General features: G+C 34.3%; 1 protein-coding gene across 1 annotated transcript in view; it reads left to right on the forward strand.

Moving 5' to 3' along the window:
- Positions 1-1,790: 1,790 nt before the first annotated feature.
- The window catches only part of CCDC152 (coiled-coil domain containing 152), a 51,343-nt gene continuing 35,751 nt past the window's right edge, over positions 1,791-17,382 (forward strand). The window contains exon 1 of the mRNA XM_051971073.1: positions 1,791-1,866. Within this exon, the coding sequence (XP_051827033.1) occupies positions 1,791-1,866 (76 nt within the window). The remainder of the gene's footprint in view (positions 1,867-17,382) is intronic.

The raw sequence follows: 17,382 nt of genomic DNA on the forward strand, positions 1-17,382 counted from the left end.
AATCTGGAATTAAAATCTGTGGATAGGGTATTGCTGAGATCCAAACAAATTACTTAAGAGTTACCTTGAAGATATTGCCATTGCTTAAAGTTCTTCTAGGAGCAAAAGTCTATGTTTGTAATATCTGTTCCATTTGAAGAAGATAAAATGATTGAACATATTTTATTGTATTACTATAGACAATTCATTTCACATAAACTGTTCTCTGTATACAATTTGAGTGTATTTTTATATCCCATCCTAAGTCTTTTGTGATTTGAAATTGAAGAATAATCTTTTAAGCAAAGTCATTTATGTAACCCTTGAATCTATGAATAAAAGCTTCTGTTTACAATGAGTTTTGATATCTATATATTCATGTATAAGATTTGATCTTTAAAGTACATCTCCTCCTCTTAAAGGAGGAATTAGCAAAAGTGAAAAAATTTTAAGAAAAGGTTTGGCAATTGTCAATGTTGTAAAATTACCCATGCATATAACTTGTAAATAAAAAGCTATTTTTAAAAATGCTTTATTATATTAAAGATACAAAAGAAAAAAAAAGAAAAATTATGCTATATTGAACCACTAAAGACAAAAAAAACTCTCTCCCAACTCCTTTTTCCTTTAAAAAGAAAATAAGAAAAGGAGCATGAAATCAGAAGTAGAGCAAAATCTTAGAGCTGGATTGTTTTGTTTTGCAGTCATGTCCAACTCTTTTTGACCCTATTTGGGGTTTTCTTGACAAAAATACTGGAAACCTTTGCCATTTCCTTCTCCATTTCATTTTACACATAAGGAAACTGAGGGAAACAGGCTTAAGTGACTTGCCCAAATTCGAACTCAGGAAGATGGACCATGCTGACTCCCAGCAGTTTCTTCCCGGAACCACTTCGCTGCCCTTCAACTGTAGGACGATGCCGATAAAGAAAAATAGGGATTCCTTTATTTGATTTATTTTCATTGTCTTAAACTAATCGGAACATATAGTATCCAAAAATAATATGAAACATTAATAAAAATAAGTCATTGAAAGCTTCAATTATAATGGAAAATAAGGAGGCTCATCGATCACACCATAAACAATACAAGCTGAACCGAGTAATTGCTTTCTGCACAGCACCCTAGTGTGGATGCCCTGGAGGTGATGCATAAGAAGCGGGAGAAAGCGGGAGAAGAAAATGGGAGTGAAGAAAGCCAAGGCTGTCCTGAACAATCCTGAGGACCGAAGTCACAGCACTGTGGGGTTAGCCCCAGAAGGGACCTTAGAGATCCTTCTAGCCCATTTTACAGACGAAGACACTGAGTCCCAGACAAGTGAAAAGGTGCTGTAGGAATGCAGGTAACACTGTGTTATGCTGTCACTGATCCGCCTCTCGCTCTCGGTGACCGAGACAAGGTCAGTTCTCCTCTGAGGAGTTGGAGTAAGTAACATAACAGCCACAGTAATGGAAGGAGGAGCAAGCAAGGATGGAAGTGGGGAAAGACAGGGCGGGGCGGAACCAAGTGATGTAGGAACCTGTTTGGGGGAGGCCGGAGACCAGAGGAAGCTTATTGAGGACGGACCTGGAAGCGGGGGAAGGTGGGGGGGGAACACGAGACGGAAGAAGAGGAGGGAAGAACAGGTGAGAGAGCATGACCCTGCAGATAAATAAACGAAACTCCGTTGATTGGGGTGGGAGTGAAGGGACCCTTAAAAGGACTGAGGATGTTTACTAAAGAGGAGGGAAGACTCTAGGGAGTCCCTGCCCAAGGGTCAGAACCTAAATGGACTGGTTCCCGGGAGGCCACAACTGGGAACTGTGGGCGCCATGTGTTATGACGTCATGATAGGCCTTAAGTGTGAAGTCACGCTTCCTCCTGTAGAGACGCTGGAAGGAGCCGTGGGTACCCTATCCCCGCCATCAGTAATTCCTTTTAAAAATAATAATGATAGATTTATTTATATGTCACCTTAGAGCTTATGGAGTAATTTGTTCTCTCATTTAGCCTTAGGACAACCCTGCTAATAATAATAACGATAATAATTAGTGTTTATATTATGCCTGCTGTTTGCAGAAGCTTTTCACAACTCTCTACAACCCTGCTAGTGGTTAATAATAATTAGCACATATAGGGCCAGGCCCTGTGCATTTTGCAATTATTAACTCATCTGATCTTCACAACTTAGCATAATAGGTGCAGTGTTTATCCCCATTTTACAGATGAGGATGTCAGGCAAACAGAGATTTTGGTAACTTGCTTAGGACACATAGCTAGTATATGTCCAAGCACTCAGGTCTTCCTGACTCCAGGCCCCCTAGCTCACCCATCAGTGGCTCACCATAGTGGCCTCCAGTACTGTCACTCTCTCTATTTTACAAATGAAAAAACAGTGATTTCCCTAGAGTCATGAACCTAATAAGGGTTTAAGGCTAGATTCAAATTTAGATCTTCCTAATTCCAAGTTCTGTCAACAAATAACTATTTATTAAGCACTTACTATGAGCCAGGTATTGTGGTAAGTACTGAGGATACACACAGAGAAAAGCAAAAGACAGTTGCTTTTATGAAAGAGCTCACAGTCTTCTGCGGGAGGAGTCCAGTTACCTAGCTGCCTTTAAAAAATATTATTAATTTTTTTTTTTTACACTGCCCACTCCCATCATTTTCCAATCCAATAATACTGTTCTCTTCTATGCCCTGTTCGTCCTCTGAAAATACCATTGGCCTGGTGATGATTGAAGATTGAAAAAGTAGGGGAATCAGGTTATGAAAGACTTTGAATGGGAAATGTCATTTTATACTTGAACCCTGAAACCAAAAAAAGGCACTGGAGTATATTGAATGTGTATGTAGGCATGGTGGACCATGGCAGTAATTTGGAGGGCATCCAACCTATTCTTTAGGTAGCTCACTTTGACAAGTGAGAGAAGGATGGTTTGGAGTAGAGAAAGAATTGACAGGGAGACCAACCAACAAGCTCCTGTAGTAGTCCAGGTGTGAAGTGATAAGGTCCTGAATAATGTGGTGGCAATATCAGAGGAGAAAAAGAGGTCTTTGGGGGAGATATCATAAAGGTGAAATTGACAACAGATTGGATATGAGGGGTGAAAAAGTGAGGAGCCAAGGATGTCAGCTAGCTTTCAAGCCTGGGTCAGTGGGAGGTGGTCACATCCTTGACAGGAATAGAGAAGTGAGGGAAAAGGGAAGGTTTGGAGAGGAAAGGTAATGAATTCAGTTTGGGATGTGTTGAGTGTAAATGTCCATAGGACATCTAGTTTAAAGTGTCTAATAGGCATTTTAAATATGCAAAACTAGAGTTCAGTAGAAAGGTGAGATTTGAGTAGATTTGAATGAAAACAAAATTATTTCAATAAAGTAAAACCATTAAAATGGAATACAGATAAAGAAGTATATTCTGGGGCAGCTAGTTGATGCAGTGGATAAAGCACCAGCCCTGAAATCAGGAGGATCTGAGTTCAAATCTGGCCTCAGACACTTAACACTTCCTGGCTGTGTGACCCTGGGCAAGTCATTAACCCCAATTGCCTCAGCCAAAAAAAAAAAAGTATGTTCTACTCACTTAATTTTTTTAAGCTGAAGAGAAATGAATAATTTGGGATAAATTTGTGGGGAAAAAAAACAAAAAAAACATAATTTAAGAGAAATTGAAACTTAGTTTTAACACAAGCCAAATGAGAACATCTTAACTTTTTTTAATCACTCATTTACAAGTTTATCTTAACTATTTTGATTAGGAAAATTGTCAAAAGTGTAATATCTCCCACTAGTTAACAAAACTAGCTAGTGGTATCTGTCAGTTTTCCAGAGTCTTGCTCTGCAGAGGATTTGAAATATATTTCTCTGGGTGTTCTTTCAAACTTGTTTGAATTAATCATGGAATATTTTATCCACTGGTGCTTTTCTACATTTTTTTTTTTTTTTTTTACAAATTCACCAGAGTTCTTACAGAATTGTTTATGGTCCTTAGAGTTTTCTTCAGCTTAGTCAAACCAAAGTGGGTGGTCATGCTGGGGGACAAAAAGAGTGTATTCATCAGTGCTATGAGGAATTGGATGACTGCTCAGTTTGAAGTGCTAACTAGTTTTCAGTGCTAATTGCTGGCAGACACAACTGTCCTTTTTCATCAATATTAATGTTAGATTTTTGTTTTAAATGTGATCTTAAATGGTTTGAATGAATTCTTTGCTGAGAAATTGGTTTCTATTTGGAAGCTTCCTTGTATAGTGTGTGGTCAGGAATAATATACCTTTGCTAAGTCATTAAGTTTAGCTTCATCAACTTAGATATTAAAAAAGTTTTTCATTACATATTGTTGAATTTCTTAACATCAGCTCCTTGCTGTCATCAGTCTTGAGTTTGGTGGTGTTGCTTTCCTCAGGATGAAATTGTTTTGATGATGACAGTCTTATAGGCTGAAATGTGTACTTTTCTCCCTCCATTCTACTTTTTATTTCATTTTTTCCCCTTGAAATTCTTGACCTGTTATTTCTTTAAATTTTGATATTTTTTAGTTTTATGAAGTAATTCCTTAGTTTATTAGAGCATTATAGCTTTTAATTAATTTAGATTATCCCATGAGACCTTGACTGAGTTATTTTCTCTTGTTCTTGTTGATGATATACTTAAATGCTAGACAATTTTATAGACTTAATCTGTTAGAGATATTGGGAAATTGAATATATGTTTCCTACTGTAAGGCTTTTCCTGAGCTGAGAGAGGAAAGATAGATAAAAGAGGTAAATCTCCACCAAAGATGAAGAATTTCCCCCTTTCTTTGGTCTTTCCTTCCTTCCTTCCTTCTTGCCTTTTTTTCTATCTTGCTTATGTCATGGAAATTAAAGTTTTGAAAGTCTAGTTCACTAATGACATTAATAAAATGACTCAAACAAGAAAAGGGACTATTTTCACAAAGAATTAGGAACAAAATTATGGTTAATGCGTAGGGTATAGCTGGATAAATTATAGTAGGTTGAAGTATTGAAATATTACTGCCCATTAAAAATGTGAAATATTAAAAATTCAAAGAAACTTGGGAAGACAATAGAACGGGTCCAGAGAAAATTAGCAGATTAGGAGAACAATTTACAGTTATCTCCAAAATAAAATAGAAGAAAGCAATATTGAAAGACTTAAGAACTCTTATCAGTATAATGACTAATAATGATTAGATGACTTTTTTTTAATAATTTTTTATTGATAGAACGCATGCCAGGGTAATTTTTTACAGCATTACTTTCTTGCATTCATTTCTGTTCCGATTTTTCCCCTCCCTCCCTCTACCCCTTCCCCCAGATGGCAAGAGTCCTTTACATGTTGAATGGATTGCAGTATAGATTAGATGACTTTTAGTGAAGTATGCTTCTCTCTTCTCAGTAAAAAAGTGGTGAACTATAGTTGTTGAACAAGGCACACATTATCACATATGCTTCTTTTTTGGTCCTTTTTCTTTCTTTTTCTTTTTTTTCTTAACTCTACAGCTTTGTCACTATGGAAGGTTCTTTTTTTTCTTTGTGTGGAAAGGAGTTGGAAGATGAGACAGCAATATTTTTTAAAGAGTACTAATAAAATATTTATTTTAAAAAAGAAAAAAGATAATATTAAAGAAGCTTTATTCTTATGTAGTTGTTTTAAACAGAGATGTAACAATGCTCCAAATAATTCTTTTTGGTCATTCTGTAAACCAAAGTGTAACTGGAATATTGCTTTTTATATTTCAAGAATAATCCCACTAATAAATAATTTGTTTCACTCCCTAAATTGAATAAGAAAGATCTAATTAGTCATCAGGTCATGGAAGTAACCCTAAATTCTGCAAAGCTGTACAAATGGAATGAGGACACTGGAAGCAAAGATTTTTTGTTGGCCATCCATAGTTTGATGGTTTTGCACTACGTCTAGAGAAAAGAAAATCTTGGCATAAAATCTTCTCTATATTCTCAGGCATAGGAAATTTAAAAAAAGGAATGACTCAGAATTTCTCCCAATTTCTAATTTTTGAGTATCCAATATTGGCTTCAATACTTTATTGAAAAGTCAGACTTAAATAATTGGAAAAATATTAAGTGCTCTTGGATAGGCCAAGCAAATATAATAAAGATGACAATAATCCCTAAAGTAATCTATTCAGACTTCCAAGAAAATGTTTTAATGATCTAGAAAAAATAACAACAAAATTCATATGGAACAATAAAAAGTGGAGAATCTCAAGGTAATTAATGAAAAAAAAAAAACAAATGAAGGTGGCCTAGCTGTACCTGATCTAAAATTATATTATAAAGCAGCAGTCACCAAAACCATTTGGTATTGGCTAAGAAATAGATTAGTTGATCAGTGGAAAAGATTAGGTTCACAAGACAGAATCGTCAACTATAGCAATCTAGTGTTTGACAAACCCAAAGATCCTAACTTTTGGGATAAGAATTCATTATTTGATAAAAACTGTTGGGATAACTGGAAATTTGTATGGCAGAAATTAGGCATGGACCCACACTTAACAGCGTATACCAAGATAAGATCAAAATGGGTCCATGATCTAGGCATAAAGAACGAGATTATAAATAAATTAGAGGAACATAGGATAGTTTATTGATCTCTCAGACTTGTGGAGGAGAAAGAAATTTGTGACCAAAGATGAACTAGAGACCATTACTGATCGCAAAATAGAAAATTTTGATTATATCAAATTAAAAGGCCTTTATACAAACAAAATAATGCAAACAAGATTAGAAGGGAAGCAACAAACTGCGAAAACATCTTCACAGTTAAAGGTTCTGATAAAGGCCTCATTTCCAAAATATATAGAGAACTGACTCAAATTTATAAGAAATCAAGCCATTCTCCAATTGATAAATGGTCAAAGGATATGAACAGACAATTTTCAGATGATGAAATTGAAACTATTACCACTCATATGAAAGAGTGTTCCAAATCATTATTGATCAGAGAAATGCAAATTAAGACAACTCTGAGATACCACTACACACCTGTCAGATTGGCTAAGATGACAGGAAAAAATAATGATGAATGTTGGAGGGGATGCGGGAAAACTGGGACACTGATGCATTGTTGGTGGAGTTGTGAACGAATCCAACCATTCTGGAGAGCAATCTGGAATTATGCCCAAAAAGTTACCAAATTGTGCATACCCTTTGATCCAGCAGTGTTTCTATTGGGCTTATATCCCAAAGAAATACTAAAGAAGGGAAAGGGACCTGTATGTGCCAAAATGTTTGTAGCAGCCCTGTTTGTAGTGGCTAGAAACTGGGAAATGAATGGATGCCCATCAATTGGAGAATGGCTGGGTAAATTGTGGTAAATGAATGTTATGGAATATTATTGTTCTGTAAGGAATGACCAGCAGGATGAATACAGAGAGGACTGGTGAGACTTACATGAACTGATGCTAAGTGAAATGAGCAGAACCAGGAGATCATTATACACTTCAACAACGATACTGTATGAGGATGTATTCTGATAGAAGTGGATTTCTTTGACAAAGAGATCTAAGTTTCAATTGATAAATGATGGACAGAAGCAGCTACATCCAAAGAAAGAACACTGGGAAACGAATGTGAACTATCTGCATTTTTGTTTTTCTTCCCGGGTTATTTTTACCTTCTGAATCCAATTCTGCCTATGCAACAAGAGAACTGTTTGGTTCTGCAAACATATATTGTATCTAGGATATACTGCAACATATCCAACATGTAAAGGACTGCTTGCCATCTAGGGGAGGGGGCAGAGGAAGGGAGGGGAAAAATCGGAACAAACAAGTGCAAGGGATAATATTGTTAAAAAAAAAAAAAATTACCCTGGCATGGATTCTGTCAATATAAAGTTATTATAAAATAAAATAAAATAAAATAAAATCTATTAAATAAATAAATAAATAAATAAATAAATGATAAAATAAAGAGACCTTTCAGGTCAAAAAAAATACTTTATTGAAAAATTCACTGGGATTCCAGAACAGGGAACTCCATTCCTCTAAACCTCCAATATCACTAAAAAATGAACTGCTAGGCTACACTAAATATTCCCAAATTCTTTGATTGCAACACAGATGAACAAGTACTGAAGCTTTGTTTATCCTGGTAAATTCCAACCCACAATGCCAAAAGCTTAGATATCTGAGCAGCACTAACAAGAAGATAGTATTGAAGATATTAATCCTATTCCTGAACCAGCTGGTAAGTATAACATTGGTAATGCTTCCATGTCTTCAGACAAAATGACCAGCAAGATGACAAATGAAGAAATTATAAGAAGATTATAAAAAGAAATTAAATGGTCAGCATAGGTGACTAGAAAAAATATAGAATGTGATATAAGCAACCATCTAACATAGATTGCTCAACTGGCATATGATATAAATAAATAGATGCCTGATCTATCTAATCTGACCCAGCCTGTCTCTAAGGTAATGGTTATTTCTGCCTTTGTGGGGAGCCAGGGGAGAGCCATGGCTGAATGCTCACTGATAATGAACCATTTGACAGTGTCAAGGGGTTGGTAGGAAGGACTTTCTTTTCTGATTGCTAACTACTATTGCAGCACCCACAAAAACAATTGCCAAACTGTAGTTCTGCCGAGGTTGCTTCCCAAAATGATGACTGAAATCTTCTCTGAATGCAGGATAAGTGGTCTGTGGAATGCTGCCATTTCCAGGACCAATGGACCTATCTGCTTGTTCAGGTGGCAGTTGGTCAGCATTTGGTGGAGGTGGTAAAGAAGGGCCCTTCTCCACTATGATTTCTCTTATTGATGGCTATAGAGATTGAGCAGAAAGCAGAGCCAGTGGTCTAGAGCCCAGCTTCTTAAATTATAGTTCTTAACCCCATATGGGGACTCATAACTGAATATGGGGGTCACAAAATTATTATTTACTATTAATAAATTTGATTTGTATACTTATATACTCAGAGTCACATAATAATCTCCAGGGTGAAAATTGGTCACAAGCAGAAAATGTTTAAGAAGCCCTATACTAGAGAACACTGCTATTCTCAAAGGACCCCAAGGGAGAATCAGGGTGACAGCCTGTTCCAGGGGACTCAAACACATTACATTCCTTAAGACTGGAATAAAGGTACTTAAGGATCCTGAATCTAAGAGCTTTGAAAATATCTATTCCTATTGGTCCTGCTTCAAATACAATCACCATCCTGGGAAGCAAATCCTTTAGAGAAGGGACCAGATGTCTCCATTAACTATAGACCAATTACCACTTAGAAGCAAGGAACCCATAGTCACTGAAGCAGCAAGGCACCCTAAGAGAATTAAATTTGATGATGATTATAGAAATACCAAATGAATGAATAAATGAATAAATGTTACTAAGTAAATGAATAAATGAATGAAAAGCTAGGAACAATAAAATATTTTAAAATTTCAGAAAGGGACATAATTTTGTTATTAAGTTTAATAGTTTTTAATGCTACGTACAAGTACATTTTTATATGCAGAAATATTTGTGTTAGTGTTAATGAACAAGATTATATGATGATCAATTCTGATGGACAACATGGCTTTCTTCAACAACGAGATGATTCAGACCAGTTCCAACAATCTTATGATAAAGAGAGCCATCTACAACCAGAGACAGGACTGTGGGTTTACAACAAAGCATTTTCACTCTTTTTGTTGTTTGCTTGCATTTTATTTTCTCTCTCATTATTTTTCTGGTTTGATTTGATTTTTCTTGTGCAGCAAGAAATATAATTATACAATTATGTATGCACCAAAATATGATGCATATGTTGGGTTTAACATATATTTCTACCATGTTTAACATTAAAAATTATTTTTAATAATAAAAAGGAAAAATATTTTAAAATCTAGAGAATAAAAGCAAATCTAACAATGCAGAATTAATTGTGAGCGATCAACTCTTTTTCCTTCTCTTCCTTCCCAAGGACTTTCTGAGGTTCCTGAGATAACAGTTAATTTGATCAAATACTGTGGACCAGTAATGTGCTAATAAGAGAACAGGAGTTCTTTTCCATCATTTTTTACTCTTTTACATTAAATATTATTGCTTTTTCTAGAAAGATGATTGAAACTGGTGAAACAAATGTGAAAAAAATGAGCATGGTGAATCTTGACAAACTTATAAATGACTTCTCACAAATAGAAAAGGTATGTAAAATTACCAAGAAGTAGTGTTTGGATTAAAGGATAAAAGGGAGCCATGGAATGATGGAGAATGTGAAAAAGAAAGAAGGAAATGAATGAGATAAACAACATAGAGAAAAGAAATTAATACAAGCCTGAAATATACTTGAACTGAAGCATTGATCAAGTGAAATTCTTTAAGATCAACATTTCAGCCTTCTTTCCATCTAACTCTGTACTTATCTTTCCATTTTTTATTTTCTATGTAGGTTAGGTGATGTAATAGAAAGAACACAGACTAAGAGAATAGATCCATGAATGGCAGATCAGTCTCTGACAATAGTTAGCTGTCTGATTAGGGAAAGGCTTGATTTCTCCAGGCTTCATTTTTCTCTTCTATAGAATAGTGAGGGAGCAGGTTAGACTAGGTAATCTCTCAAGATCCTTCTAAGTTATAATCCTGAGGTTCTTTTCCTTTGCTACTCTTCTTTTTCTTTTCATCTTCTCTTTTTCTTTCCTAGTTATCATACTTTCTTCTAATTCCCTTATCCCTTTTCCTGATTTTCCAGAAATTTGTGTTTTGAGTATGTTTTGCTGAAGACATCAGCTTTTAGATAGGTACCACAGATAAAATGGGTAATAATGTGGTTTTTGTAAAAATGGGTTATTGAAATATTGACAAAAGTCTAGTCAGCTTTAGAACATATTATCTTTTTATAGTCCTTTCACTATTTAGTGTTTAGAGTCAGTCCTTATTTCTGAAAACCCCAAGATGCATCTTGATTAAAGTAAAAGAATTAAAATATAATTTTGACTTGTCATTAAACTCAATATGTTATTTTTTCCAGAGAATGTCAGAAATCAGTTCAAAGAATAATAAATTAGATATTCAGTTGGACAAGACTAACTCTTTACTAAAATTGATGCAAACCAAAGAGAACACTGTTAAAGAAGGTAAGAAATTGTTTTCATAAACAAATTCTTTCTGAAAAACATACTTATTAAATTTATTGATAACTAAATAGAGTATAACAGGAAGAAACTTGGAGAATCAAAGTTGAGTAGAGAATAAATACGACTAGTTATAGAGGTCAAGTGTAAGTAGATCATTTAGGAAAGAAAAACTATATATATGGCTCAGATCTCACTTTGTAATAAGAGAAGATCACAGAGTTGTGGTAAGCCACAAGCTAAATATAAGTCAGTACCATGGCACTGCAAGATTTCTAAGTAGAAGGATGTAATATATAGGGTATATAAAATGGATTTCCTTTGAAATCACTCATGTCTAGACTTTTTGTCAAGGAGCTAATTTAAAATAATAGTACTGATTTTTTGTAAATATGCTTGTACTTATAAATCCATATGAGTGTGGTCTTCAGGTTATTCATTTTGGGAAGTCATACATTTGTCTAATGATACCACCATTGTTTAAAATACTTTGGGAACTTCATTTTTGAAATTAGTTCTAGAACCCATAATATATTCTCTTGAATATCTTAATCAATAGTCAATATTCATACTTTAAATATAGACATGATTTTTTGAAACAACCTAAAATAATGTATTAATGACATATAAATCACTGATAAAACATTAAGTACAAAAAAATTTGCAAGAAGACATAAATTTCTAACTCACTGCCACTTTGGTTTGCTTCTGGAAAATGAAACCATACATGTATTGCAATCCAGGAAATTGATTCTATGCAGACTAAACTGATTTGGAATGGCCTAAGAGTTGTAGGGTCTGTTGTAGGGTGCTTTTATAGAGGTAGCCAAAATAAGTTTCAGCCTTTTAAAATTTACCTGTTTAGGGTAAGGAGACTCTCAGATTTCTTTGATCTTTTTCATGATTATGTCAGATAAAAATAAACAATGGAATCAGTGGATTTTCTTTGGTGCCAGGGAGTGCACTTTCAGGCTCATTTGCTATTCTAGCTATTTTGTTCTACTTGTTGGCCCTTCTTTTCCTAAGGGAAGGGATCTATTCTAACCAGTCTGCATCAAGATTAGTTTTCTTCTTATTCTATTTTTTTTTCCTCCTTACTCCAATGATTGATTTGCCTACTTTCCTTTCTACTACCTAGATTTCTAGGCTTTTTTGGGCTATTCCAAAAGAGAATGCAACATATAATCCTTTTGGTATTTCAGAAAAGATGTTTACTGTTAATAAAGAGGAAACTAACAGGGAGTAAAACAAAGAAACTTCCTACATATAATACTTCCTTTTCCCCCTTAGACTTTATAGAGAAAGACAAAGTGAATAGTCAATAAACCTTTATTTAGCGTCTATTATTTTTCCAGACACTGTGTCATGCACTAAGAATACAAATATGAAAAATGAAAGACAGTTCCTACCTTCAAGGAAGTCACAGTCTAATAGAGGTGACAATAAGCAAACAAATAAGCACAAACATATATGTATATGGTACATGTATATTATATATATATAAGTATATATATATACACACACATGTATATGTATATATATAAATAGAAAGTAATGAAACACTCTAGAATTCAAAATGTTGAGATGGGCTTCCTATTAAAGAAGGGATTTTATTTAGAACTAAAAGAAACTAAAGAGATGGGGAGGAAGAGTGTTCCAAGCATGGAGGACAACCAGAGAAAATGCTGAGCCAAGATGATGAAATGTCATATTCACATCAGCCTGAAAACCATTGAAGAGTTCATTGCATTGAAGAATACATGACAAAGAGTAAGGCATTAAAAAGACTAGAAAGGCAGAGAAGATCTAAGTTATAAAGGGTTTGGGACACCAAACAAGACTTTGTGTTTGACCTTGAAAGCATCAAGTTGCTACTGGAATTTATTAGAGACAGGCCAGATGGAGAAGGAGTGGGAGAAGCACATGGTTGCACCAGTGCTTTAAGAAAGTCAAATGCTTTAAGTTTGAAGTTAATAGGTTTAATAAATATGTTTTTCAGTGTTTGTTAATGTAATGTTAACTCCCAATACTAATGTATATCAAGTTAGGCACAAAATTATTTTGATATTTTGATTTCTGTTCAGTAACCTCAAGTGAAATGTTTCTTTTTTATCACTTTTTTTGGGACCAAGATACTTATAGGAGTTTATGATTTGGTGCTGTAAAATTTGAGTTAAAATGTTGGGAAAGTAAGTATTTAGGATTTCCAAATACTATGGTAATATAAATAAAATTGGGAAAAGTAAACACTGCTTTTTAATTTTTTCTTTTTTTTATTAGTATGAATTTGACCAATACTAACAGGCATGAACATTTCATTATATAAAGTAGAATAGAAAAAAAGAAGATTGTATATGATATTGTGAAACTTCATTTCTTAGAAATTGTTTTTTCAAATGTATCTTAAATTCAAAATGGTAGTTCCTATACTGCTTATCTCTGTCCCCTTCTGAACTTCTCTCTATAATGTTTTGTGTATTTTAAATGTTTCATTAATACTCTTTTTCTTTTTTCTTTCTTTTTTAGAGTATCATTATTAAAATTTCCATTAACTACTCCTAAATTTTCAACTACCCCCTATTTTTAAAAACCTCCCTTAAAGTAAATGAGAAGAGGTAAGCAAAACAAATCTGTGCAATGACTGGGTCTTTACATTTTTCACTTCATTATATCTCTGCCAAGAGATAGGAAATATGTTTCATTGTTAGTCTTCCAAGGTTGTGATTCATCAGTCAATCAATTTAACAAGTATTTATTGAGTTCTTACTATGTGCTAGATAGAGACAAGGTCAAATAATAGAATTAACTCTATTCACAAGGAGTTTGCATTCTAATAAATGTAAATTTTGATTACTGAAATCTTAAAAGATTTATTTGGGTTTGCAGACTAGATTTTGCTTTTTTTCTTAAGGACTGTGCCTTAAACCCAGATCACTCTTGCTTTCATTGACTAGTCAATAGTAAGCACCAGGGCAACCCTAATTGGCTCAGAGTGAATGTAAATAGCAAGAAGTGAGGGTCTTCTTCTCCCTATTGATATATAGATATGGCTATAGGTTTGGTTTTTTAACTAGCTAAAGGAGGCCATTTTCTGCTTCATTTCTTATCTATCCTTAATCACTAATTGGGCATTGCCTCAGTCAAACTGAAACCTGCTAAAGATCTTAGCTTAAAAAAGCTGCATCCAGGGCCATCTCCATTCTTCCTGATGTATGTTTTGGCTCTGAAGGAGAAAATGAAGCTGATGACTTTACACAGCCCTGCCTCACTTAACCCCAATTCATTTACATGTCATGGCATCACCTCCCTGATGTCATGGTTCTTTTCAAGAACAAAGAACAATCAAAAACAACATTCTAAAAGGGAATGTAACAATATGTCATATACATGTTACATGCATATGACATGATCTTTTATATCTAAGTTATATGCCTATTTGGAGTTCATTATGGAATATGGAGTGAGACTGATTTAACCCAAATTTTTGCCAAGCTGCTTTCTACTTTTCTTAGAAGTGTTGTCAAATAATGAGAAAGGGTCCTTATCCCAAGAGCTACATCCTTGCTTTTACTGAACATTCTTTTATTCGGGTCAGTTATTTTGGGATCTTGAGACCTAATCTGTTCCACTGATCAACTTTTCAATTTTTAAACTAGTATTAAATAGTTTTGGTGATTACTGCTTTGTTGTATTGTTTGAGTATGCCAGGCCCCTTTCCTCCCCACTTTTAAAAATTACTAAGAGTCTTGATATTTTGTTCAGATTCATTTTGTCTCTTTTTTTAGTTTTATAAAATAAATTTTTGTAGTGTGATCAATATGATACTGAATAAATCAATGAATTTAGATGGTGAGTCAGATGGGGCTGAAGTCTCAACAGAAATCTTTCTCCTAGGATAAGTCCTATCCCGTCCACAAAGTAACAGCATATTAATTTCTGCTGGTAAGACTGCTCTAATTTGTTGAGTTCATGTATAATAAAGGAAAATAAATCTTTTCACTATGCTTGGAAATTTTTCATCAAAAGTTTTTGCCCTTACCTAGATATTTTTTTCAGTAGTTTGATTTTTAGTTTGAAATCAAATACCTAATCTTATTTTATACTTATTAAGATATTCATTTTGACATTACTATGAGTAACCCCTTTCCCTCTGATTAATCAAGAGAAAGGGGGGAAAATACTTTTATAATAAATAAGCATATTCAGTTGAAATAAATCTACATAGTAACTGCCCCAAAATGCAAAAATATATGTCTTCATCTTATCAAAACCTACCTAGGATTCAGTGAAATAATTTCTTTTGTCATTTCTAATGGCATAATATATTCATGTTACCACATTTTATGAATGTATTACATTCATATAACAGTTTATTTGGCCATTCCCCAATTGCCTAAGATAATCTTTAGATTCTAGTTCTTTTATTTCCTTTCTTCCCCTTTAATTCCCTCTTCTGCATCAGAAAATTTATTTTACTTGTTACTCTTCCATTCTCAGTATTGTCTTCCATCTTAACCTTCAATTCTTGTTTCTATACCAAACTCTGTATGTGTATACTATGTGTGTGTTCAATCTTCCTTTGTCCGCTAGGGATAAGAATCAGATTTATCTGATGCCCACTCCTCCAATCTCTTCCTCTGTTTGTCTATTGTTTTCATGTACCCCACCTATGAGAAATATCAAGTGTTTTCCCTCCTTTTTATTTCTCTTCTAGTATACCCTTCCTTTTACTTTCCCTTTTATATTGTTCAAACCCTCACAATAGAACCTCGCTCCCTACACTGACGCTATCACCTCTGAGGGTTAGCTTCCTGGATTTTCAAAGTGTAGGGAACCATTATAGCTTCAGGACTCTCTCCGGCATTCAGGACAGACAATCAGGTGTCTCATACTCCCTGGGTGGGAGGGCTGCATTGGTCTGTATTCTGCAGCACTGCCTGTTAGGCACCATGCTGGTCCCTGCCCAGTACTGAGGACAACACAGAAAAGGGATTTTCAAGGTCCCCAGTCTGAAGTGTTCAGATCACCCTAGGGAGTTTTCAGGAGAGCCCTCTTCCTTCTGCTGCTTTCCAGCTACATGTATCCTATCTCACTAATTTTCATTTTGCTTGGGGAACTCTATTTCCTTTTACCTGTGGGCTTTGTAGTAACTTTTTGTGCAGTTCAGATTGGTCTTTTGTTACTTATGGTAGTTTTTTATTGGTTTTCTTGATCATTATCTGATCTGATGCAAACTTCAGGATTTTAGTGGAAATAATCAGGGAATCAGACAGACAGCTTCTTGTTCTGGCAGCCATTTTATTTTAGCAGGAAGTTGATGGCTACCTTTCTTTTATCAGCACTGCTTTACTAGAAATAATTCAAAACCAACAGATACTAAGATGATTTCAGGAAGACATGTTAAAGGGGAATCTGGCAAGTGGTTATGTGAGAAAACATGCATCTAGAAGCCATCAATGCCATTTATTAAATGCCTACTATGTGCCAGACACTGTACTCCTTACAGGAACTGGAGATAGAATGACAAAACTCAAACAGAAGTAAATTAAGACTTGGAGCCAAATCTGATCTCAGACACTTACTAGACATTTACTAAGTGATTCTGGGCAGGTCATTTAATCCTGTTTGCCTGAGCTCCTCATCTGTAAAATGAAACAGAAGTATTGCAGTATCTCTAAAAAAAGAAAAAAAGAAAGAAAGAAACTAAATGAAGTCACAAAGAGTCAGACAGAACTGAAAAACTACTGAAAACATAAAGTCTCATTATTTTAAATATAAGACATTGGTTAGGAATTTGGCATAATGATCTCTTTGTTTGGAATTTGTTTATTTTCTCCAAAATAATTACTGGGTTACTAACCCATTCAATCAGGGCAATGCATATCTTTCTATTTTGATATTCATAGTTTAGTTTGATAGGATGTTAGCCCAAGAATAAATACTTTGACCCTGAATACTATAGAGACTAAGAAAAAAATCAAAGCTATAATTCTTATATCCTGAATTATGCTGTACTTTGTGTACTTTTTATAGTATATTTTTAAAGAAGTATGTAGAACTGTATGAGTTCACTTTACGGTATAGCATATTACAGGAGGTCCATCTTGTGTTCATATATTATAATTACACATTTTGAAAAACTAAAATACTATATTTTTCCAATATTCTGCCTATAAATTTGATTATTTTTGAGTTCAGAACTGAATCATTCTCCCTATAATCAGTAGTTTTCATATGAATTGTTGGAACCTCATTTTGAAAAGATATATAAGCCATTGAATTAGGGAAATAAATTGACAAAAAGGTAAAGAAGGGAGAGAAAAAAGGAAAGGA

Source organism: Antechinus flavipes, chromosome 1, assembly GCF_016432865.1.
Source record: "Antechinus flavipes isolate AdamAnt ecotype Samford, QLD, Australia chromosome 1, AdamAnt_v2, whole genome shotgun sequence".
NCBI classification, from domain to species: Eukaryota; Metazoa; Chordata; class Mammalia; order Dasyuromorphia; family Dasyuridae; genus Antechinus; species Antechinus flavipes.